This window comes from Rhea americana, unplaced genomic scaffold (genome assembly GCF_003343005.1).
Source record: "Rhea americana isolate MKP2758 unplaced genomic scaffold, rheAme1 scaffold_5, whole genome shotgun sequence".
Taxonomy (NCBI): domain Eukaryota; kingdom Metazoa; phylum Chordata; class Aves; order Rheiformes; family Rheidae; genus Rhea; species Rhea americana.
Genome location: NW_028186645.1, coordinates 1519875 through 1546425, shown reverse-complemented (window position 1 = coordinate 1546425; position 26551 = coordinate 1519875). Strand labels below are relative to the sequence as shown.

General features: G+C 34.0%; 1 protein-coding gene across 1 annotated transcript in view; it reads left to right on the top strand.

The window, feature by feature from the left end:
• The window catches only part of PPP2R5C (protein phosphatase 2 regulatory subunit B'gamma), a 53149-nt gene extending 27070 nt beyond the window's left edge, over positions 1-26079 (top strand). Inside the window, exons 3-14 of the mRNA XM_085317438.1 lie at positions 1974-2084; positions 2764-2856; positions 2963-3093; positions 6986-7045; positions 9999-10107; positions 13569-13622; positions 15810-15980; positions 16651-16778; positions 17807-17908; positions 18882-18954; positions 21292-21408; positions 23401-26079. Of these exons, the coding sequence (XP_085173564.1) occupies positions 1974-2084; positions 2764-2856; positions 2963-3093; positions 6986-7045; positions 9999-10107; positions 13569-13622; positions 15810-15980; positions 16651-16778; positions 17807-17908; positions 18882-18954; positions 21292-21408; positions 23401-23532 (1281 nt within the window). The 3' untranslated portion in view covers positions 23533-26079. The remainder of the gene's footprint in view (positions 1-1973; positions 2085-2763; positions 2857-2962; positions 3094-6985; positions 7046-9998; positions 10108-13568; positions 13623-15809; positions 15981-16650; positions 16779-17806; positions 17909-18881; positions 18955-21291; positions 21409-23400) is intronic.
• Positions 26080-26551: the final 472 nt, after the last annotated feature.

The window sequence follows — 26551 nt, the reverse complement described above, 5'->3', positions numbered from 1 at the left end:
TTTTTTTTGTTTGGGGGGATTTTCTTTTCTCTCTCTCTCTCTNAGAAAGGCTAGAGGTTTTGTTGCTTAATGCCTGCAATTTTAAAAAGGGAATGTCTTAGCTTTACTTCTAATTCTCTGAAAAAATCGTTACTTTGATATACCAGTCTTAGTTTGTATCAGACCTGCATCTCAATTCTTGAAAGAATATTCAGAAAGGAGCRTCAGGATGACTTTACCTTCTTGGAAATGTGATGTGCTAATTCTTGTGCTATTTAACTGATGCAGTTTGCTGCTGCCTCCCGCTGTCTGCTCTGCCTAACTGCCAGATGGGGATGTCAGCAGAGCGTGAAGAGGGACACGTCATTCTGTTGCTCTTCCCAGAGTCCACCAAAGCTGGGCGGAAAGGGTTCCTCTGCTAAATAATATCTTTTAAGCTGTTGCACCTTAATCTTCCAGAGCTTTAGGGTCATCTGCAGATGATCAACAAGAAAGCTTTGACACTGCTTGTAAAAACAAACCAACAAAATAGCTTTGTGGGAAGAGTAACAAAAATATCTGTGTGTGATTGTTTGCAGTACAACTTGAAAAGGATGAACACTGGCATTATGGCATTAAAGAGCAGATTGAAGTATGATGTTGGAGTAGGCCTTGCTGATCTGAATAGTTACATTAAAAATGACCAGACTTATAACTCAAATTTGTGGATTTTTTTTCTTAAATTGAACTATATTATATACTTGTTCAAACTGTAGGAACATTTCCATTTTTGAAGAAAATAAAATGTTCTTTTGCATCCTGCCGTCAGACATTCGGTTCAGTGCCAGTTCCAGAGGCGCATGTGTGCTCTCTCACGTCTCTCGTGTGAGCGGCTTTTCCAGGGGGAGAGAGGATTGTGAGTGTGAGGGGTTTGGGGAGTTCTCTTTTTTTTGTTTGTTTGTTTGTTTGTTTGTTTGTTTGATTGATTGATTGTTTGGGGTTTTGGGGTTTTTTTTTGTTTTGTTTTGTTTTGTTTTTGTTTTCTCTCCTTCTCCATTCCCTAACTGCTCCTGGAAGTGCCCTATGTTGGCATGTTTGCTGAGCCATGTATTGTCCTCCTTGAAAAGACTTTGAAACACTCTTCAAATTAAAGAGATTTTGCTACTTGGATCCACACACAGTATGAATGTGTGGACAAGCACTTGGCAGCACAGATACCATTTACCTATGTGTACATAAATATCTTGAAAAGCAGTTTGTCCCTGTAGTCTGCTCCCCTTCCGTGAGGATGCTAATGGTTATTGGAAAGCTTGAAAGTTGAGATGAAATGTAAGGTTAAAGATCAGCATGTGTGTTTCTCCCAGGCCCTCCATCTTCATGATGTTAGGTGGATGGGCAAGGTTTAAGAGAGTGACTGGGAAGTACCACTAGGAGGGGGAGAGAAGAATTCAATTTTAAAGTGTTTCCACAGATATGTATCCACAGCGTGAAATGAAACACTAGTAATACTTAGAAGAGCAGTTGCAGCTAGTATTTATTTTTGCATGTCTGGTTTTGGCTTCCACTTCTGAAGATTGTTTGCCAGACCTTGTAAAAATGTTTTTTATAAATTCACATGAACTTTCAAAACATATGTATGCATGTATATTTGTGTGTTTGTTTAGTTTAACTTGTTATGTTTATTTCGTTTGATTATATGTATATAATATATATATATTTTGTATGTATACACACACATATAAAAAATAAAATCAGAGGAATATTTTTATAAAATATTTGTCAGGTTTGTAATTTAGAGAGTACTGGATGGTAAAGTGTTCTCCAAGTTTTAAAAAAAAATCTTTAAAGAAAAATAACTGTAGCTTATTTTTGTTCAAATTACCTGGAGTATGTAGCCTGTATTTTTGTGTACATTTGAAATAGTTCACATAAAGAATTCTTGCAAAAACATCTTAAAGTCATGTTCTTAAATGGTTAATTTGTTTCTGAGTTCTTAAGGTCACATGTGATTTCAGTTTGCAGTTAATATGTTTCGAACATTACCACCATCTTCCAATCCTACGGGAGCAGAATTTGATCCAGAGGAAGATGAACCAACTTTAGAAGCTGCGTGGCCTCATCTACAGGTATTTAATGGAGACTRGGATGTCATAGTCTAAATGAGTTTTGACACTGAAGTCATTTTTAGTTGGCTCAGAGTAATTTGGGGAATGAGTTCAGCAGTCATCTTAAGTTAGCTAAATCAATTATATTTGTCTATAATATTTAAAGAGTTTCTTGGATTTGCATTGATAATCTTTTCTAAAAATCTGGTTTATTATATTAGAGGTCAAAGGCTTGCCTGCCTCTTGCGGTACAAATGTAACTGCTGTGCCTTTAAATGAGCTTCAGTTTGTCACTGTTAGTGCTTTGATCTGACTCTGGCACAGCTCTGTTTTTCAGAGGCACTGAGACAAACAGAGGAGAACAGACTTTTCCGAATACATAGTGCTGAGCATGATAAATGTTAGGTTGCTGAATATCACTGAGTAAAATCTAGGAATGCATTTCTGTAGAATTTCAATGCAATCTAACATAAATTCTTGTTGTACTGCTACATGGGAGGGCATGGGGGAAAGTATAAACACATACTATGTGGGGAGGGCAGGAACAAAGCTGTTAAGTGTAACACAGCTTTTTATTAAAACAGTAGTATATAAATAAAAACATAGTGCATTTCTGAGCAACTAATTAATCTAGCAAGGTACTGTTTATAAAATTATTGCTGGTTTAAAAGACTTTTTTTTTTATTCTTTTCTCTTGCAGCTTGTTTATGAGTTTTTCTTAAGATTTTTAGAATCTCCAGATTTCCAACCTAATATAGCTAAGAAATATATTGATCAGAAGTTTGTATTACAGGTGAGGTTAAAAAAAAAAGAATTTTTAATTTCAAGTTTTAAATCAAAATTATTCTACAATGCCTTAGATTCAAGTAAAGTGCATCTTTTCTTTTGCCTCTTTGCAGCTTTTAGAGCTCTTTGACAGTGAAGATCCTCGTGAAAGAGATTTTCTTAAAACTACTCTTCACAGAATATATGGGAAATTCTTAGGCCTAAGAGCTTACATCCGGAAACAAATTAATAATATATTTTATAGGTATGTCARTATCTTCACATGATACATATAATCAGGTATATGACTAAATACACTACAAAACACTGTTAGCAAATTTGTTTTGTTTTGTTTTTTTATTCTTAGTAAGTTTATATGTTACATCTAATAATAGCTAAAGCCAGTCTGGGAGATTCAAGTTAGGGAAGTCTTGCATAGAACATTTGGCAACTGAATTTATTTGTTGGTAATTCAGTGGGTGGCTTGGTGTCTTTATCTATAAGCCTTTTTATCATAGTAGTATTTCTATTACAGTAGTGTTTTAATAAAACGTATTTCTTCATGACACACGTATTGCTACTTAAGTGGAATGGCTGAGAAATCTAGAATTTGTTTTAAGGAACACATTTACTGCATTTTCTTTCCTCAGAACTAAGATATACCATTCGTGGCTGGTGAAAACTTTTATTTTTTTGATTGCTATAGAATATACTGCAGTTTTACTCCAAACCAAAAACATCTAAGATGAAAAATTAACCTACTGTGTTACTAAAGTTGCTTTAAAGTGTGTTTTCATTGCCATTGTATCAGATGTGAATACAAAATTACAGTACCATTTCAAATTCTCTAGCTTAGTATTGTAGCAAACCCCTCTTGAATTGAGAGAACCCCTAAGACTGGAACATTCAAGAAATGTTTAAAGGAATTGGGTGCTGCAGGTGCTCAGTTACTGTTGTTTAATTGATGATGCTTGTACTTTGAAAGCTAAGAGAATATATTGGCATTCTTGTGTCATCACCTGAATGCCCTTCTTATCTAGGGTTGGAACACTTCAAATCAATACTACTGAACTTCACAAGAGTTGAAGGCTACCATCTAGAATATACTACTGAAAAGTGAGACCAGTATAGACTTTTTTTTTAGAGCTGAAATTTAACATACAGTTGACCTTGCCTGCCTATTTATTTCCTCGGTATTGTTCTTAATGTTTGTTCCTCTGGATTATGGACAGTATTTTTAGGGAATTTTATTTAGATTGCTGCATAATCTCCATGAATACTTGTGTAATCTTAGACCAAATGTGTATTATTTCAGCAGTTAAAGCTTTAATCATGGATAGAGCCCCTCCCTTACGTGTTTTGCTACATAACGAAAATTACTGTATTTACAAGCTGTAGAAATTGGAACTTACATAAGTTAGTGCAATAAATACAAATTTAAAGTATTGGAAAAAGCAGATAGACACCATGGGTTTGCAGTTCTCAGTGCAGTAAATTATAGAATTCAACAGCTGGTTTTACTACCTGTATGTGTTGAATAGATTTTTACTTCCATTTTGTCAGTGTTACTGAAATTAATACTTGCACGAACGATATTGAATACAAAACAGGCAAAATAAGGATATCGGCAGGTTATTCTACAGCAGATTTCTATGTAATTAAAATACTGTGCTTAATTTTCTTAAACAGAGAGGTTGGAAATACCTTTATATTTCATGGGGATCATAAAGAGAGAAAGCAAAAGCTAGACAAGAGTGTATTGTAATGTTGAGAATGCTGTGAAGTTACTGTTTCCATACATTTAGTCAGCAGATACGGGAACCCATTTGATGCTTAACATAAATCTACTAAGTAGATATCCAAACATATTGGTGCCATCTGCAAGTAATTTCTGTGTTTCTGGGTTTCACAGTGTGCAACAAGAATCTTGATGTCTACTAAAACACAGTTTGGATTTGTTTCTCCATTTTTAAGTGTGCATTATGACACTTCATGTTAATGAGGAGACAACAGAAGGCTTTTTTAAAGTCTCTTAGTTTTGGTATACCTTTTTTCCCATAAAAGTCGATATGTTKTGTAGCAGGCTTAGATGCTTTCCATCAGGCTTCTCTCTTGCTCTACTGCTGTTGTTTTCCTCCTGAAATGAATGTATGGTGCTACACCCTTAAGAAAATAGCACCAAATGTGTGACAGCTTTTTGCTGTTTTATGAATGGCACCCAGCAGTATCAGTTGTAGAGGGAATTTATCTCCGTAGATGGTAGCAAGTAAGCCTTTGGAGGATATTTGAAGGAGCTGCTTTAAAATAGTGAATAAGTCTTCGCTGTCCTGCAGACAACAGCTCTTGATTGGACATGTGGAAAGCCARTATTTGCTGAGAAAAAGGTACAGGTATATCTTTCGAATGAAAGGATTTAAACTTCTTTTGTCTGTGCCTAGTTTTTATTAATTCTAAAATAYGTGATTTCATATAATATTTGAGCCAGATTATCCACCAACATCATAGTCTATTATGATTCACTTCTGAACTTCATTTTATTTGTTATTTCTTGCACTGGTTACGTTCAGAAGTAATGGAAATAGAGTCTTAGACTTTAGTTTATTCTAGCACAACTTTCCAAAGACTTAATATAGTTATTACATCAACTTTATAATGGTTTGTACTTAAAAGAAAAAAAATCTGAAATTTTAATTTAATTTAATCTGAAATTTATGTGAGAAATTATGTCATTTGTACTGTAGAAACTGCTTTTCTGTACAAAGTTAGGGGTAGGGGGAAGCCCTCTCACTTTTTTATCCTCAGCTTTTTAATGTTTAGGAGTCAGAAATTGATTTTTTTTTTTTCATCTGAATGTAAATTAGTTTCTTGAACGTGAACACCAGGAAGGAAGGTTGTTTCAACTTCTGTCTTGAATTAGTCGAGTGCATGATGAGCTCTTACAGTATGCAAAGAATTTCTCAGGTTTACTTTTCTTGTACTTTTTTTGCAATTCTTCATGTTTTGATTAGGCTTGCATAAGGAGTACATAAATTCTGTTTCGATAATGTTTTGTTCTTGTATGTTACATTGGGGGGTGGGGGGAAGTATGTTCCTGTTTACTTAAGATTTCCATGTGAGTGTATTTAGTTTCTCCTGGAATCATTGTTCTGAATTATACATAGGATGCTTTCTAAGGAGACAAAACTGTCATACGAAATATTCTGAATTAAAAGTAGTTATTAGTGYGCCAATCTGAAAAGTTTTTAAATAGAAAATTATTTTTAATAAGTATAATTTTTTAATAATTATCTACAAAACAACTGAAGTAGTGTGTGGAAGTCTCTCAAAGTTGCATTCAGGCAATTGAGAAGAACGGAAGAGGAAAGGAGATTGAGGTGTAAATTGCACCTCTGTCAAAAGAAAATTCAGGAAAAAATTGCCTCCTCTGCTTATTACAGAGCCTTTTGTATGTGTAGAATCTGTGATGCCAGAGAGCCTTTTAGATCCATAAGTAGGGACTGTTTGAACATCCTGTGCTGACCTGTTCTGCAGGAGTTTGAGCCATGATTCGATTGTACCAAATGCTCTGCATTATCTTAATATTTAAAGCATCGTTTTTGTGTTCAGCTTTGCTTTTCTGAAAAGGCATAGAATATGACTGCTAGAAAAATAGTCAAATGCATGCACTRTTGTTAAATGTGGGAGAAAACAGCAAGCAAGTATGAAGGTTGAAAGCAGCTTGATGTGCTATTGATCTGTGTTTCTGTATACGGTACGCACATCTACAGAACGTGCTTCAGGAAAACAAAAGCTATCGCTGTCTTTAACACTGGGACATTACAATTCATAATCTAAAGTATGAGAATACTCAAAATGACTTACTGCCATCACTAGAACATTGTGAGTACAGCAAGAAAGTAATTCTTAAAATACAATTATCCAGAAATTAAATGTATTTCTAAATTGAGGATTTTAGAAAAATTTCTCACACTATTAAAATATTTTCATGAACTCTGCAGAGGATTTCTTTTCCACTGTGTGTTTCTATTTTCCTTTTACTAAGTGACTAAAACCTGGTAGGTTAAGGCTACATGTAATGTTAGGTCAGTATCTTAGTGGTAGATTTCTCCCTTAACTGAGTATAATTGAGTAAAACTGTTTTTTGCTTGTTTGTTTAGGTTTATTTATGAAACAGAACATCACAATGGCATAGCAGAATTACTGGAAATACTCGGAAGGTAAGTTGTAGATTTTGTCTAATTAAACTCRTCAACCCGCTAGATTTCAGAGGTGAGATTTTAAAAATAAAGTTGACAATTATAGATTGTTTTGAGATGAGGTTAATAAAAACTTCCTATAATATGGCAAAGCTGCAACTAAGAATGTTTTTGTAAGATTGCAAAAATGGAGCAAAGCTTCAATCTCATGGCAGTGTCTTAGGATGTCACAATGTTAAACCTTATTTTTTTAAGTCTTATTTTCTAGTTTATGATTCCCATGATTAAGATTGGTTGTAATGAAACTATTTATTTAGCAAGTAATAAGTTAAAATTTATTTTAAAATTATTCTAACATCAATAAATGTATGATAGATAAACACAGGAAAAAAGTTATTAAATCTTCAGAAGTTATTTAGTCAGTTATTTGTAAGTTATTAAATCTAACAAAACAACATTTCTGAAATCTTATTCTGTAGTAAACTTACTGATTTATCTGAAAGCCCTTGAATCTTAAACTGTACAACTTTAAAAGCCAATAGCTTAGTCCAAACTGATGTGTTTTTATAAACTGATTTCGCTAATAAATGTGCAAGATTTTGTTTTAAATATATTAATGTATTTTAAAGAATAGTTAGATTTATTTCATACTTTCTCCATATCTTTGTACCTAAAAATGAATAGCTTAATGACACTGGTGATTTATTTTTAGGAATATGTAAAATTCACAGAATTAGAGAATAGTTGAGATTGGCAGGGGCCTCTGGAGATCATCTCGTCCAACCCCACTGCTCAAGCAAGATCACCTAGAGAAGGATGTCCAGTCAGGTTTTCAGTATCCCAGGGAGGAGAGACCACCCAACATCTCTAGGCAACCTGTTCCAGTGTTCAACCACCCTCACAGTTAAAAAGTGTTTTCTTGCATATAAATGGAATTCCCCGTGTTTCAGTTTGTGCCCAATGCATATTGTCCTTTCACTGGGCACTAGTGAGACACGTCTTTAGTGCCTCCCATCGGATATTTATACACATCGATAAGTTCCCCCTGGAGGCTTCTCCAGGCTGAATAGTCCAGCTTTCTCAGCCTCTCTTTGTATGATGGATGTTCTCATCCATTAGTCATCTTCATGGTCCTTTGCTGGACTTGTTCCAGCACATCCATGTCCTCCTCATTCTGAGGAGCCCAGAACAAGACCCGGTACTCCAGATAGGGTCTCACCAGAGCTGAGGAAAGGGGAAGAATCACCTCCTTCAGCCTGCTGGCAGTGCTCTTCCTAATGTAGCCCAGGTTGTTGTTGAAATTTGAAAAATGTTCTAACATTTCTTAGGCCTCTCTATCTGCCCAGAATAGTTACTTTTATTTAATTTTCAATGAAATGTTCAACAATTAACAGAAGTTACAAATCCATCTTTATTTCAATGCTCTGTAATCAAGTGATCACCTATCAAGTTACAGTGAAGAGTGTAAAACTGAAATCTCAGAATATGGAACTAACTGTTCTAAACTATTAAGCCAAGAGCTTTTTAACTTTAGAGTTTGTCCGTTTAGATTTAAGAGCTTTACAAACTTAAAAGTTAAGTACTAGTTAACTTTTTTTCCTCAAGTCTCTAAATCAAAATTTCTAGCAATTATATAGCGGTTATTCTTTCAGCTGAGTAAGGAGTTTCAAACAGTATGTTGTTGACACAGAGCTTCTTATGCAACTCAGAATAACAGTTTTTAGCTGGGTTCCTGGATTTTGGCTTTTCATCTTCTGGATATCAGTTGCATCCATAGTTAGTTCTTTTGGTGACATTCTTTATTAAAAAAAGAAGAAAAAACTCTCTAAAAATAGAGACTGGAAAAGGCATCTCTTTTCAGTTTTACTTCTTGATTTGTTGGCTGCTTTTGTTGCCTATTTTGTGGTGCTGTCAGCTCAAAGTTAGGACTGTCTAGTTCTTTCCCATAAGGTGGTCTTTCAGCAATTCAAAAATCTGTCCTTGGGCTGTATGTGTGTGTTCAAGAGAAGATATGTGATGAGCAGTGCATGGTAGTGAGAGAAGGCAGGAAACAACTGAAAGGAAGTGAATAGGAAAGCGTGAATAGGAAAGCGTAGGATCTGATACCTGTAACAGAAGATTGAAGAGGAGGAATTGAATTGCAAATCAAATCTTAATTGTGTGTTACTTTGAATTCTTTAAAAGTGTTCTTTAAGATACAAGTTTGTCAGTGTCCTTTTGCATGCCTATCTTCTGTGCTTGTTAGCTGGAGAGAAAAACATTAGAATTAATAACACAAGACCTAAAATAGTAAATAGGCAATAAGATTCTGGATGTATTGGCTGAAGTTAGTGCCAGCAAAGTGAATGAACACAGAACAGAATTCTAGTACTGTCTTTCTAGATGAAGATGCTGTTGATCCTGTATTGAGTTACATCAGCACTCACCTGGACCTGGGAAATCCTGTGTGAGAAATGCCATTTGGTTACATTTAAGGTTTTGTAGAACTAGTAATGTTTCAGCAATCTGTCTATATTTTCATTTGTCTGCTGTCCTGGATTGATCTGCTCAGCATACAGTGTCTCGTTGATTCTTCAATTAGGTGAAGAAGCTGTGAGGAATATGTATTCAGAGCTTTGTTCATAGCGAATTCAGAGCTTTGTTTGTAGTGAATAAGAAAGTTAAAATCTGAAATAAAACCTAATCATGTAAGTTACTTGAAAGAAGAGTTTGGAGCCTGTGAAAGACTTGAGCGAGGGGTGGGCAGATGTGGATTTGATTATTCTGTTAATTTGTGTTCTTTAAAGAATTAGGTAACAAAAAAAATTAAGAATGTTCATGTCTCTAGTCTCTGATGTATGTTTAACTTACAAATTTTTCGATGGAATCATGTTCTCCAGGAGGTCTTAAAGAAGTGATGAAAAGAAGAGTTTTGCCATATCCTGTACTGTAGTGCATATTTTGATTTTTATGATTAAATTTATTTCCTTGACAGCATAATTAATGGATTTGCCTTACCATTAAAAGAAGAGCACAAAATATTCCTATTGAAGGTTTTGTTACCATTGCACAAAGTGAAATCACTCAGTGTCTACCATCCACAAGTAAGTTGTTTGTTCAACACTTGTTTTATATTATTATAAAAGTAAGTTTGTCTACAAAAGTCAGAAAGTGTCTGGTCATCCTGACTTGGAATCTCTTCTAAGCTCTGACACTTGTCTGCTAAGTGGCCTTGGGGAAATTTATTTAATCTCTCTATACCTATGTTCTTGCTTTTAATGTGTAAAAATACATAAATTGCAGAAAAATATATTTTTTCTTGAACAAGTTTTTATAAACTACATGGAGAATTTCAGCTGAATTCAGTTTCTTAAGACTTTTTGTTTTGAAAGGAAGTTGGCACTAAATAGGATGTAATTATTTAATACAATGGGCCTTTTTAGAAGTACACAGGGAAAAAAGGGGTATTCAAGTTGCGTTACACTTTTAAACAAGCTGCATTTTCTGCATACTGAGTTCTAGTTCCATCCAAAATCACTGTAAGAGTGAGAAATCATACGAAGTTGGAGAAGACAAAGTATTATGGTGTTCTGAAATTATCTCTGTAAAAAATTGTTWCATGGCTTTATTTTTAATTTAGAAAATCAACGTTTTCTATATCAGTTTGCATACTCCAGATTTTTAGTACCATTTCTTCAAATAAGATTGATAACAATTTAGAAAATTTTTTAATAGTATTTGTTTGAGTGTGAATCTCTGACAATTAAAGGTGCTTATAAGCATTTGTTTTAGATCTTGCGTACTGGGACTTGCAATGCTTCTTGTTGAAGTAACAGACTAGAGTGGTTCCCATTTTGATATTCCTCCTCTACTCCCCCTCTACCCCATCATGCTCTTGGGATGTGGCCAGCCTGACCTTTCTTATAATCCCTCCTGCTACAGACATCCGTTGTGACGATCAATTTTGTTGTAACCTACCTGAGATAGGTGGATCTTTACTTATCCCTGCTTCACAAACTAATGGTTCTAAACCTTCAGGTGACTTCCATTTCTTCGTCATGGTTATCATCCTTGTTAGTACTTGATAAAAACACAACAGTGACGGAGGGGATACTTCTTTTCTTGTAGTGGCTTGGCTGAGACTAGCCATGCTGGTCTATCCAGATGCAATGGCCATGTTGCAAAGCTTATGATGTTGTGTGTGTTCTGTTTGTGTTTGTGTCAGGTTTCTGGGGCTAGTGCAGTTTGGTTACTGAGGCATCTTGGTTGTTTCTCAGCAATTCAGTCTGTTCTTCACTCTCACGTGTCCTGCTGAATGAAATGGGAAGGCTCTGCAAGTGGGCTTACCCTTTGTCTTCACTCCTAAGAGGTTTTGATTCCAGAAGAAACATCTGACTACTGCTAAGAAACAGACAAATGATTTGACAGGATCTAGAGTGAATAAAATGTCAGCAGTCTTCAGTTACAGTGGTGGCACAGGCATATATGTTGTATTCAGCTGTTGGAACCCTGAAGAAACTTTTAAACACCAGTATTAAAACACCAAATTGTTACTGCTGTGGCCATAAATTCTCTGTGTGCTACAGTAACTTCTGAGTAACTTGCTTGTGACTTAAAGGTTTGCTTTCTGTCATTGTGAAGGACAGAACTTCCCTTTTGTCTATGCTACAAGAGTATCATAGTCTACTGAAACAGTAGAATAAAACCACAAAAATTCATGCTTCAACAGTGGCAGATTTTCAGAAGGACTGGATATACATAAAGAAAGCTGATCTCTATATTCAGTTCAAATTAACTTTAGAATAGCTGAGAGCACTAGTTATAATAGTCTTTGTACTATCTTCACATTATCTAGAGATGTTCTTGGTAGCTGTCATCAAAAACAGGACAGGAATTAGGCTGATCAGCTAAACTTCAATAAATGAAAAGGCATTAGAACAAATGGTTAAACAGTTCATGAGATGTGAATATAGATAAAAGCGATGTGATAATTGACTGTTTAGGCAAAGATTCTCAAAACTGAAGTTGGTAAATACAATATTTCAGTCTAGGCTTGTATCTGCTTGAAAAATACTCTGCATAGTTATCAGCAGTTCACTTTAATGTATAGCAAATCCTAGGACTTACGATTGTTCGTATTTTTTATGACCAGCCTAGCTGATGAAATAAAAAGCATTTAATAAATAGGTGCCTGACAAAAATGCTGTGAAGTGGAAAGCACTTTATAGGACAAGATTGTAATTTTAAATCATATCTTTAAAAGGATGGATTGTGCTGAAATGCAAAGTACTATGTCTAAAAAGAAAGCGTCAGATTCACAAATATGAAAGGCGAGACTGGGCATTCAGATCTTTAAAGTAAGCAGCTTGTAGGCATGGGCGTCTTCAATAAAGACTTCTGTTCCAAGACTTTCTTCCAATTCTAACTGAAGTCAGCTATTGGGATTTTCTGGCTTTTCACCAGTGGCCTCAGTAAGGCCGGCTAGGAGCCAGAACGTTGTCTTTTGCATTTGTGGGCTGAATGAGGCCAGTTGTGTTCTCTCAGCTTTTTACACTGTTTCTCCACATTTGTCATTTCCAAATGTTAAGGTTTCTGTGCGTTAGGATTACTTTCTTGGGATTTATAAGCCTTTTCTCCTTCATAATAAAGAGGTGAGATCTCAAATTTAGAGCAGTAGTTTGCAGAATGTTTTCGTTGCCAAAAGTATATGCAAATTCCCCTCCTTGCTCGGGAATCTCGTGTTCAGCATGTGCATGTCCATTTTCTCATTGCTAATGAGAAGAGAGGCTGTTCACCTTCCCTTGTGGCAAAGGAAATGAGGCACCTGCAGATGGGGAGGTTATTCCCCTGCCAGCAGGAGCTGATTCACTACTGGCCTCCAACTGGCTATTTGGTTCAGGGAGGTTCTGAAGCTTGTATTTGTATTAAGGTGAGCAATTAGTTGTCTATAATTTAATCAAATTTAATCTGTTTAATTAAAGATGACAAAAACTGTGTAGAACAAGCAGGGCATTTGAGCAAGGTGGGACAGAGGTGGGTAAACTATGTGTGTTCCTTTATCCTGGAAATTTATTTTTCTGTTAGTTATACTATTACCACTGTATGAAATAAACTGGCTCTTCATAGAGGAAAGAAACTGCATACCAATACTGTTCTAGGCAGCTGCTTGAGGCAAACTTCCTGTTAAATGTGATCCACTATACAATGGGAGAAGAAAAAACTAGAAGTAATTTCCATTGAAGCCATTCTCCTTCTCTGAACTCTTGCTTTCTTAAGAGACTAGTATTGGATAACTTTAATTGAAAGTTATGTGTTTGTCTATATGATAAAATAAATCTTGAAGATTTATCTTCAGAAGAAAGATGAAAGCAGATGCGGGAAGGTTGGGAAAGTATCAGTAAAGTTTGGTTACTTTTTTGCATTTAATTTGCCTGCCAAATAATTTAAAGAAATTATTTTTAAAGACTTTTTTATTTGAATTCAGTAGAACTCTTCCCCTTATGGTAGTGATTCTAAAGTGTGGTTTTGTGGTGAATGTTAATACAGCCTCCTTCCTTTATTTTAGCTGGCATACTGTGTCGTTCAGTTCTTAGAAAAGGACAGCACACTTACAGAACCAGTAAGTTTATCTTGTTATTCTTACATATTTTGAAATATTAATACCCCTTTCATCTGTAGACTTTTTAAGAAGGTTTTGAGGACAAAATATTCATATATAATTGGTTTTATTAGGAAGAGCTAATTATTTAGCCATTTTGATCAATCAAGTGCCGTTTTTCAGCAGTTTAGACAATGTCTAGAATTAATTAAGAGAACATTAAGACTATACCTTTTACAAATAGACCAGAATTTGCTCTGCTTATTTTGTTTTAGCTGACTGAGTGACAGTTCGTCTGCAAATTGTGATCCTTGAAACAAATCAGAAGTACAACTATGCAAGAACTCCTCTACTTGGAGATTTTAATATTTCTTAAGGTTTCAAATTCCAGACATTGTTTCTGCCATTCATGCTGTATAAGATCTTAAAACTTTAGCTGCATTCCAGACATCAGTTACGATGCTACATATTTCCTATTACAGCTCTGAACTAATAAGCATCCAAATCTGTTTCTTTTTTTGATCCCAAGTTACTGCGTAATGATTACAACATTATTTTTTAAAACTTATCACATACATCAATCAAGTACTAAGTTCCCTGCGGAAATCCTGGTCATCACAAAATGAAATTGTTTCCTGTGTCCCCTTGTAATTGTCATGAAGTAGTTCAGAAGACTTTTGTCATATTATTTAATACAGTCTGCATAAATTTCCTAAGGCCTCACTAAGAACATATTGTCCAGCTTGACAATCCAATGATACATACTTGAAGATACAATTATTTCTCACTGTGCTGTTGCCTAACTAATACTAAATATTGCTTATAACTTTTTAATTTATTTTGAAAAGTACATTTTTATCAATTCCTCTCGTTTCAGAGGACAAAAGAGACTGTGCCTTTTTCTAAATGAGAAGGAAAATTTACTGAAAGAATGGATAATGGATTGTTGCAACTTCAAACTACATCAGAAGCTGCATATAAAATTTGTTTTAAGAGTTTAAGAAAACTTTTTTTTAACTTTACAGTTCTATCCCTAGGGCTAGACAGACACTCTCATTTGTTTTTTATGTGGCTTTTGAGTGCTGTGTGTACACTTGACACTTGTATGTGCACAGTAACTTTCTAATTTCAAACATGATCTGTGCTGTGGTTTTGTCTCCCCAAAAGTACATTGCATCATGTTCTTACTTCCAGGATATCTGAGGCTTTAGTTAGTGCTAATCAAGCCAAGGTAATAACAAAAGGTAGAGAGTTTTTAAAGAATTTATTGAAAGAGGTAAAATTTAGTGATTAAAAAGAAGTCAATATAAGATGAAAAAATTTCAGGTGAAAGGAAAATTTCAGAGGAAAAAGTGTTTGAAGTATTAATTTTTCTATATACACCCAGAAAGTAAGTCAAAATGTAGAATAGAAAAGGGGGAGAGATTGTCTTGTTGACAAAGAGATTCATTTAGTCATTAAATATGTTTATGTAAATGGCAGCTTTTAGTTGCTTATCAATTTGTCTGTTAATTTAGTGTATCAAAACAGCATTAGCTGGAAACTGCTCACTGATAATAGGCATGCAAATGTCCAGAGCTTCCACCAAGTGCAGATTTTGAAGTCTTTAACTACAAAACATAAAAACGTGTATTCAGTACCTTTTAAAAGCAGATGTCTTGCTATTTGGATATTATTTATTGCTAGGTTTCCGTAGATGGAAAAATAGTTTTTAAAGTAACAACAAATTTAAACATCCTTGAAAAAGCGTCATCCTACCGTAACAAAGCACAGTAAGTCTTGTCTTAAAATATAATGATAGAAGCTTCTTTTCTCAAGCTTTAGAGCACACCTTCAAAAAACAAGAGGTTGAAAACTGATTGCACTTTAAGGGCTATTTATAGCATAGTAACAAATTCGCACTTTCAGTTGTTGATCATGTTAAGTTAGATTTCTTGGTTACTTTCTCTAATCCTTTGTTTTATGAAAAAAGTAAATTTCTCTTTAAGTTTGTAACTTTGTTTTCTGCTGTAATGTTTTTAACCGTATGAGCAGTTGTTTCTGTGACGCTGAACCGAATCATATCTGTCCTGTGGGACAAGAAATTTGAATATTTTGTTCTGTTCAATAAAACGTCAAATTTGTTAATGACATTTAACTTAGTACAAGGCAAAGGCATATTACTCTGAAAATTATATCCAATTTTTCCTGCAAACTTTGTTTCTACAGGTTGTAATGGCACTGCTAAAATACTGGCCAAAGACTCACAGTCCAAAAGAAGTCATGTTTTTAAATGAACTAGAAGAAATTTTAGATGTTATTGAACCATCTGAATTTGTAAAAGTTATGGAGCCTCTCTTCAGACAGCTAGCCAAATGTGTGTCCAGTCCACACTTTCAGGTCTGTATTTACTATACTTAGGTTCAATAATATCAGAATTTTTATATAAGGATGAGTTATCTACTATCATTTACTGTAACGAATTTTGCGTGTTGTAGAAAAATGTCGTCATGTCTCGAGGTCAAATTTTAGGGATCCTAATGTTAGCTTTGTGTTTTCCTTACAGGAGTACACTATGTAAGTTCATATTGGATAATTCACTTCAGTGCAGTGTCATAACATTCAGCTTAAAATCTCACTGTTTTCTGAAGTATCTGTTCAATAAAGTTCTCCACATTCTGTCCATAGGAAAGAACCATTATAATAGATATATAAAGATCCAAAGACATTATGAGCACTTTCAGTATGTAATTTCACTGTGTGTAATACAAAGTTCTACAAATACACTTTCTTTGGCAAAGCATTTCTGCAATAACTTGAATTTCAGAGTTCATTTGCTGTAGTTTGAATCATGTTACTATAAAGGAGAAAAGGAATCCTCCCTCTCCTCCCCCCACCCCACATCAGCTCCCTCAGAGGCTTCTAGTTTGCCCTGAAAAAAGTCTAAACCTAAGTTGTATATTTCTCACCTTTCCCTTGTTTTTTTTTTTTTCTGTTAGATTTCAATTATTTGCTATAGAGATCATTTGAAAGTGTTGTGTGTTTTCCTCCCCCCACTATGTCGTCTTAGGTTGCGGAGCGAGCGTTGTACTACTGGAATAATGAATATATTATGAGTTTAATTAGTGATAATGCAGCAAAGATTCTACCCATCATGTTTCCATCCTTGTACCGGAATTCAAAGACACATTGGAACAAGTAAGAAACACTTGTGCAAATAAAATTTTGCTACACTGCTGGGGTTGTTGAAGTCCCACAGACTAGTACTAGCTGTGAATTGAGGAGACTGGTGATGTTTTGGCCAAGAATGCAGAATGAATCTACCACAAGACATAGTAAAAGAAATGAAAAGTATAGCGATGGTCAAAGTAATTGATTGCTGTCACTGGATGCAAGCAGGAACAAATAATGTGCTCATTTTTTAAAAAAAATGAGGATTTAGTGATGCAGTTGTACATAACAAATACGAATTGCTCTGGGTTGCTTTTCTGCTTGTCAAGACCATCCATTCATTCTGTTTTGAGCATGAGTGATGTCGTGGTACCCAGTACACCTGCACTAGTAACTCATATGCTTGATGCAAAGTAATCATTTAACTGATTACTTTTTGGATTTGATGATCAGTAACTTGGAACAGATTAGAACAGAAATTTATATTACTCTGTAAAAATAAGTGCTGTACAAGGCAGGTGATTTCTTCTGTTTAATTTGTCTGTTTTCTACATTTAGATAGTAATACTTTTCTAAAGAGTCACAGTATAATTATGTTGAAATGAGTGCTGTTGCTCTGACTTTTCTCCAAAAGAATGATGTATTTTCTAGGCTATTTTTTTTCTCTGATTTGTCATTTGACAGTAAGTTTCTTATACCTAGATCTTTAATGTCATCTTGTATTTTCTCTAATAGCTCTAGTTTGATTAGTGTCAACTTCTAAATTTCAAAACTAGTCCTATATTGATACATACAGTTTTTTAAAATGAAGATAAAACAACAAAAGTGTGAGAAGTAATACCATAGATAACTAAACTGCATTCAAAGTTAGTGATTTTAATAACTTGATTAGCCCTTATGCAGTAAACTGAAAGTTCCGTTATCTAGTTTTGTTTCCACATATTCTGAAATGATGTAATTTTCCAGTTATGTAGGCTATTGGCTACTGTTGACCAGAAAAAATAGATTTCAAAGTTTAAAGTACTCTGAGTTTCAACCAGAAGTTTTACTTATAGGACAATACATGGCTTGATATACAATGCTCTGAAACTCTTCATGGAGATGAACCAAAAACTGTTCGATGACTGCACACAGCAATTTAAAGCAGAAAAACTGAAGTAAGTTTTCATGTCGGTGTGTCCATTCTTGAGTAATGTGTTCAGAGTGCTTTAGCTCTGAGAAACAATTGTCTCTTTACTGGAAATTTATGCCTATTTGGTTATGGTACAACTGTTGCAGGTGGCCGTCTTCTTAAAATTTATTTTTTTGAGATGGACACTGCTAATCTTGTAGCCCAGTGTAAAAGATTTAATAATTTACATCCTGTGTTTAGTTTAGAATGCTTCAAGTGTTCATGGAGTTCTTCACAAAACACTTTTCCAGTGCATTGCATTCTGTGTGTGCACATGTGCATATTTTTAACTAAAAATTACCTATGAAAAATACAGGGTTTGTAATACAGGGCATTGATACGTTATTTTTCAGAATAATCCTGATGAATTCGATATATTCATGCAGCCCCTCTGCAAAGTGAAATGTTTAATTTTTAATTTCTCCATTAATGCTCAGTTCAAACATGTCTTTGGGTCTTTTACTTAAAACTATTACCTGAAGCCATTGGACTAACATTAAGAATCTCTGCCCACGTTATATAATCACATTGTTAGTTTCTTACATTTCAATTTAATATTGGGAAAAAAAGTAATTTTTCTTATTTAACTTAGAGTTTAACTTAGAATATAAAGTTAAAACCCAAAAACACTTCAGTGTAGATGAAGTGTTCTGTTTTAATTGCAACAGTGTACGATTATAAAAGATTAACTGATATCGTCCACTTGATATGTTGTCTTTGTGAGAAAATACAGATTTTTTTAACCTTTCAATGTTGCTTTGATATGATATGGTAATGATATGATGCAAACTGTCCTGTCAATGATAAGTGGGCAGTTAGCTGAAATGGATGATATTGCTTAAATATTTTATTCTGTTAATTCTTGTAGTGAATTTTCTTATGCTTAAGAAAGTAAACAGATTGCGATAYATGGTTCATCAAGCTTCTCTTGCCATTTTTGGTTTTGAACTATTTTTCAGAGAGAAGCTAAAACTGAAAGAACGAGAAGAAGCATGGGTTAAAATAGAAAATCTAGCCAAATCAAATCCCCAGGTATTTAGAAAAGATTAACATGTTCATGTTTATGTACTTTAGTTTTGTTAAATATCAGTGGGGGAAACAAGTCTGACTGATCCTGGAAATGAAACAATTTCACTAATTGTATATGAAAGATCTACAATAAAAATACCTTTAAAATTTGTAACCTTTCTCTTGTGCAAATAATTCTTTTAAAAAAAAAAAGTTTCTGGAAAGTATGATGTGAAGTACTTTTTCCTTTTTTTATAGTAGGAGATATACCATATTGTGGTTTGAAAAGTTATTGTTCAAAATTGTGGAAAATATAGAGATACCATAACTGGTTTCTCTTGAAAAGCTGTTTTACAAACAATATATTACAAACGAGATCTTTCTGCAAACTGTGAGTTATGACTGGTCAGTTTTCCTGTGTCAAATGGATTAAAATAATATTGCATTTTCTTGTCTGCTGCATTTGTTTTTCATACTTGAGATGGCCTGATTTGTGGTGACCTCCACATCAGGTTCTTACTAATAGTAAAACATTCTATCAGGCAGTTCCTGAAGTAATCTGACATAATTGAAATTTTGATAAACAAAAGTTTCTTTTGACTATTCAGGGTATTTTGTATTGCGGGAGGGAGGGGATGGACTGGGATTGGTGAGGGAGGTGTTTTTTGTTGTTTTTGTTTTGCTTTGTTTTCTTCCTTTGCTTACTGGGGAAATGCTTTGGGGAATGCTTCCAGTTCTCTCTCCTTTCCCAAAAAGGTCGTCTTTCTTGATCTTGATGATGATGATTGCTGCTATAGGCAAAAATACAAATGTATCAGTTACTTTGAATAACTGTGCTCTATAAATGAGAGTGGGTCACTTTCTGTTCTAAAAGAGCATTGATATCATAAAGGATGCAGCCATCATTTTTTATAACAAGGAAGCATTTCATAAAATATTTTTTCTTCCTCTTCTGGCATTTCTCAGGGTACAATTACTAAACTACTCAAATAAAATCCAGTTGTTAAAGTTGGACAATATGTCAGCTGACAATAGGTCAGTTGAATTCAGTTAAAAAGAACCATGTGAATGAAAGCAGTGATTGACTTTCAGTAACAAACATTCTCTAATCAGATATGTCATAGGACAGCTTTGACTGAAAAGTCAAACTCCTTTGCATGTCTGGCTAAATAAGTAGATTGACTTGTAGGCATAAATTTACAGTTCCACAGTGTAAACTCCTTATTCTTCCCAAGCAATTTTTTAAAACTCTGTGAACTTCCTGCAGTTGGTTAGCACACCCTGTAAAGAATATTCTTTCTCTGTAGTATGTTTGAAAGACAGTTAATAGTTGCAAGCAATTTAAAATAAAAATAATTTAAACACCAAATGCTTTGCTGAATAAAGAACTGACGTAAAGATGTGTATCCTTTTAGTACTCTGTATTTGGATTTGAAGAGATTTTTTTTCCCAGAATTTCTGTTGACCTTTATCTAATTTGTCTGATTTTTTTGACAATTCATGTTTGTTCAGAGCTATTTCTGACTCTGCATGACACAATAAATCTTAAGATTTATTTCAGATCATGATAATTATCTTTGTTAAATCCTTGTTCTCAATTTTCTTTTCTAATTTTGTCTCATCTGCATTAAGTTATTGGCACACTCATGCTGCAGTATTTATGAGGAAAATGGATGAGAGAGGGTATGTGTGTGTTCATAAATCAGCTTTGTTGGTTGGTTTCAAGAGCACATTCACTTCTTGTGAATTAGAATAGAATTTAAGATACTGAGATTGCTATACAGTGTTTTAGATACTATACAAGTATGTTTTTTTCAGGATGTTTTTATTCCCAAAAGAGTTGTGTGACGCATTTAATTTCTCGAAAAGGAATAGTTTAATATTTTGTTTAAGAAACTATTTTAAATCTATATTAATCTAATTTGACCATTTAACAGTGTATTTTTCTCTTCAAATACAGAATTGCACCAGCAAGTAAAATCATTATATGTCCATAGTGCTGCATTGTTCATAGATCATTAAGCAATATATTAATAAGGTTAGAATTAAATGTTTGGCAAAACTGAAATTGAATACTGGTAAAATCTGAATACTGTAAAATTCAAATTCAGATGATCAAAGCTTTTTTATTGTAACTGTATATTTCAACAGGACGTTTCTGCCAAAAAGAAAGTTTTGGAGTTCTATTTTTTTCCATCTTTCATTTACACTGTTAGATAATTTATTACTGGGTACCTGGAAGCCTAAGATAATGAAGTCAATCTCAAATAATTAATCATGGCATTCAAATGCTCTAAATCACTCTTAGTATTTATGTATTACTACTAAGAATGATTATTTTAACACTTTGCATTTTATTAGTACCCAACGTATACTGACACGAGTTTGCTGAACAGTCCTGTTGCAATGGAAACAGATGGGCCTTTAATTGAAGATTTGCAGACGCTGAAAAAGACAGTGAAAGAAGAGGCTTGTCAGGTAAAGCCATATGAAGATAGCAAACCACTCTTTGAAAACTGAATTGGCAAATCTATAAATATGGCAAAGTGACTCTAAATTATGAATTACTTAAAGTGACTGTGTGTCCTAGAAATAAACTTAGATTCTATTTTTAGCCTTTCCACCATTGAGTCCTACAAGAATAAAATTCATTAGAGCTGCCACTTTAAAATGATACTGTAGTAGCCAGGAGCACAGTGATACCAGGAATACAGTGGCTCTTTTTTCAGACTTCTTCTGTAGAAACTTTCATTTCCTTCCCCCCTAGAAATAGCTGTTCATGTGATGATGGAAACAATGGTTATGTTTTAAGGATAATTGAAAAAATGGCTAAAATATACCATATCATGTTCTGTTCTCTTTTCAGTTTTTATTTTGCACTAAGGCAAACTTGTGTAAAATGTGGGCATTCTAATGATGACATCTGGAGTTTTTTGTCTGTAGTTCTTAGTGTCTAAAGACAGTATCTTTTGAAAAAGTATGTGATGTCTACTATAATATTGAAGTAGTCTTGCCTGCAAATGGGCAGTCTTCCTCAGTCCACCATCTGTCATGTTCCGTTACCTACTACAAAGGCAAAATGTCTCAAGGTCATTCTAATCTTTTTGTCTTTAGCTAATGCTTAGTGATTGTCAGGTGTTTTTTATTTCGCTTTAGTTGAGTGGAACAAGAGTCCTGGCAGACAAAATAGAGGTTGGGAGAACTATTTAAACTAGGAGCTGATGGAAAATGGAGAAGTGCCAAGGAGCACTACAGTACAACTAAAATGTCTGGTAGGAATATCRGTAATGTGAATATCTCTATATCCAGCAAATTTAAAATCAGAACTAATCTGGAGCCCAGAAATTAGCTGAGATCAGAAATGAATTCAGTTAATTTTAACTAAGATCTCAAATGAGATTTTTAATAAAATACAAATACATAGTCAACCTAACCTCATGCATTAATTTCTTAAAATCCCAGTGTGATTATCCTGCAAGATTATAGTTTATTTATAATTTGTATTACTGTGGCATTTTGGGTCTACTAGGTTGAAGTACAAAAATACTGGAATGCTTCCAAGATATGTTATGTGATGGCTGTTTTTAAACACTTACCTTTGGAGAGGATTGCAGAACCCTGTGCAAGAAATGTAAACCTTAATGGCTAATTACATGCCTATCAAGGGCAATGGATGAAGAGCAGCATTCCCGTGAATGGGAATGCTGACTAGAGCTAGTCACCAAGAAGCATGGGGCATACTAAAGATTCTAAAACTCTACCGTTCTTCGGATCTTAGATAGCTTAGCCAGGCTCACATGCGCCTGGGAGGCCTTTTTYTGGTGGGTTCAGAGCCCAGAACCCATTCTAGTGGAGATCAGCACATATGAGCATTCTTCAAAGAGATGAGCACTGCTACTGTTAGAGTTGTGTTGATGATAGCATCTATCTTTTAATATGCTGTTTTCTAGTGTAAGCCTTCATTCAAGATGTATGAGACCTTGGTCCACTTTTTATACTGGCCTGAGGGAATTAAAACTCGTACATCCTCTCTCAAAGTAGAGTGCTCTAACTGTAGTTCTAGAACAAAAGCACATATGACTATATGCTAGTAGTTAGGGCAGTCAGTTAAGAGCAAAGAACCAGTTTCCAGTTCCTGCTCCTGGAAGTAGCAAAATGGAAAAAAATGGGTAGAGACAATAGATCATAATTATGTTTTAGCTGAAGAAAGATAATCAAGTGACAATGGCGGTAATGTCATGATTGCAAATAGCTTCAATATTTTGAATTCGTTGTTTTTAATTTTTCTTCTTCACTTAGCAAAAACAAGTAGTTCAAAGACTTGAAACTGGATAGTAGGTGAGATAAAGAGAAGAAAGTGTAACTTTTTTCAGTGTGTATTTTAATCCATTTTCTGTAAGTGAATTTACTGACATGTAAGAAATATTTTAAGTAATATTTTTGGCCAACTCTGTTCCATTTTGATTCCAGGCACAGAAAGATCAGAAAAAAGATCGTCCTCTTGTGCGACGCAAGTCAGAACTGCCTCAGGATATCTATACCATGAAAGCCTTGGAATCCCATTGCAGAGCTGATGAATTAATATCACATGATGGGCATTAGACTATTACAGTGAAATATTATTTTGGAGGAAAAGTTGTTGGTTTTTTTGTTTTTTTTTCCTCTGGACTCAGTTCTATAGTAGAACTTAACTTTTTTGTGCCATACCAATCAGTTACACACAAAGTCAAAGCTTTCTTCAACCCAGTTCTGTAGGCAATAATTTAGAGTATGCAGCTCAAGATTAATAGTTCAAACAATGGTAAATTTCTCAATTCCATATGCAGAACATAGGGTTGTCTATAATCAGATGAACACATTTTCCTGGAGATGTTATCATAGTATCAGCTAATGATAACATATGTAGTTTTTATATAGTCATATTTGAGAAGAGCATTCTATAAACTATTTCCATCTAAATAAATCCTTTGAATGAACAATGGTTGGTACTAATAAGTGTGTGTTTTCAAAAGCAAAATATTTCAAATTTAAGTGTTAAACTTTTTCTAGGATTTCTCAATTTTACAATTGTTTCCACATAAATGCTGTCTTGTAATATACCAGCAGTTTTGAAAATACACAATTATTTCGTAGTATAAAACATGGCTTACAAACTGGTAACTTTCATGACAATCCTTGATCATGATTCCTTTCTAAGAGTTCTGTAAATTTATTTCTCCTCTACTTAGGATAAAGATATATATCTATATATATATATATATATATACACACACCATGTCCTAATACTTTATGTATATTTAAAGCCATATTTTCCAGTCTTCAGTGTGTAATACGTCACCAGTATTCCAGATATGAACTGGTAGAAGAATTTTTCCTAAAAAAAAGAAAACCTGTTTACCCTGACTGGGAGTAGTCTGAATATGAAATTTCAGTTTAAGTATTTTCAAGTTAATAAAATATTCTTTCACTGTTTTCTCCCTTATCTGAGCTTTTAATACTCAGCATTTTTTCTTGGGCTCTAGGAGTTCAGTATTCTGTGGCAAATACTTTGTGTCATTTAAGTTGTATCAGTTTTTATCTGGAAGATGAACATGGCCTTTCAGGAACACAACACCATAAACTTACATAATAAAGTAAAATCAATAAAAGAACAGGCCTTTGAATCCCATTCTGCCTCTTTTTAAATGAGTCTAAGAGCTGAGGAGATAGTGACCATAATGTTACCGTGAAAATATTTTTTGTTGTTGTTGTAAAGAGCACATGTGCTGCAAATACACCTCACAAGTGAATTGAAAATGCATCCGAATTGCTGATGATCTTCAAATGCTGCTATATATTCCACGAGATTACTTGCATGTAATGAGCTTTTTGTTGTAGATGGAAAAGCACGGGAGGAAAATCTCTTTTTAAAATATAGTGCTTTGTCTTCAATATTTGATTTCTCTCAGGGTGGCCAGTATTTTGACTTACTTATCCTGCTTACAAGCTGTTTGAAATGTGTTCTGCTATTCTAAATGGTTGATTAGTTCTCTTTGTCTCTGGCAGTAACATTGATATAACTTAATGTTTAATGTCTTGATGCATAAAGAGATAAAAAGTGGCTTCTTTAAAAATAGTTTTGTTTTATTTTTTAAGAAAGTGTAATGTCTCCTGCATCCATTGAAAAAAAAATGCTGCGCAAAGCAGACATTCATAGTAACCTTGTGCAGATGTAGTGCCTGCTGTTTGTTGGTTGCATTTAACATATAGTTTCCAATATTTGTTACATTGTCTATTGGAAGAAAAGTAGGGGTGGTAAATATTGGCTTACAACAACTAAATTTAAAACCAACCCAAGCTTCAAGTGGAATGTCCACTGTGTCTGAAAACATTTCCTGTTAAACTTGAAAAAGAATATGCTTTACCATTATGATGAACTATATTAAAACAGTTTAAAGATGCCTTCTCCTTTTGAGGGAAATAGGGTGCTTTTTTAATTGTATAAAGCAATGTCTATGTATTTTGATATACCATTGTTTGAACTTCCATCTTTAGCTGGTAGATTATCAGATACCTTTGATTTTGGGTGTTCAGTATGTTTGTGCAAGAGGTTGCTGGAAGGAATCATTCTTACTTTACCAAGGAGAAAACCTGTATATCAATGTTTGATTGATTGTGTGATGCTCAACGTATAAGAACATCTTTCACTGTCTAGATTTTGTTTCTGTTCTTTATTGAAGATAAACATTCACCAAAAGGGGAAATATTGTGGTATTTCAGAGGGTTAAAGCTCTCTGCAAATTCATATTTGAGGTTTTGGACCACAGAAGTTTGCTTAGGCAGTATTCCAAAATTTATCACCGCTAATGGTTTAGCATGTTTATTACCACCATTTATATATTTCTTACAGTCCTGTACTAAACCATTCTAAAACTAATACATCCAAAATAAAAAGAAAAACTAAAGCAGAGTTTTGGTGACTGTTGTTCTTCATAAAGTTCTGTGTTTGACACCTTCCTCTTGTTTTCCAAAATTACACCTGTACATCAGGAATGTCAAAAGTAATATTACAAGTGTCTTTTTAGTGTGGCTTTAGTATGGCTTCATTTTAATATTGTACATACATTGTACCTTGTTTTATGGTAATAAGTAATAAAAATGTAGACTTCATATTTTGTACAGAATCGTCCTATGTACAGAATAAAAGGTTCCTAGAAACAGCAAAAATAGGTAAGTGGCACAATTATTTTTCTTTAGGTTATATCTGTAACTTTATGCTTTAGTGGAATGTTAAGTTCAAATGTACCTACATATTTTTTAATGTTTTGTAATTCAATTTTTTGTTTTGACATTGTTTCTGAAGAACTTCGTACACCTGCCATTTAATATGCTTTTATCTAATTTTAAATTTTTTTTAAATGGTGTATTATATGGACAAATAAAGAAATGTGAATTTTACTTGCTTATTATGAAACTAAATTTAGCACAGGACCTCTGGGTGCATGTTCAGGTTATCACAGCCTTCAGAATTAGCTACATGAGTTAATAAAATAATAGCAATAATACAAAGAAATTTTAGGGAAAATGTGTTAGTAAAGAAATATGGAGATTAAGATATTCAGAAGAAAAATCAGACCTGACT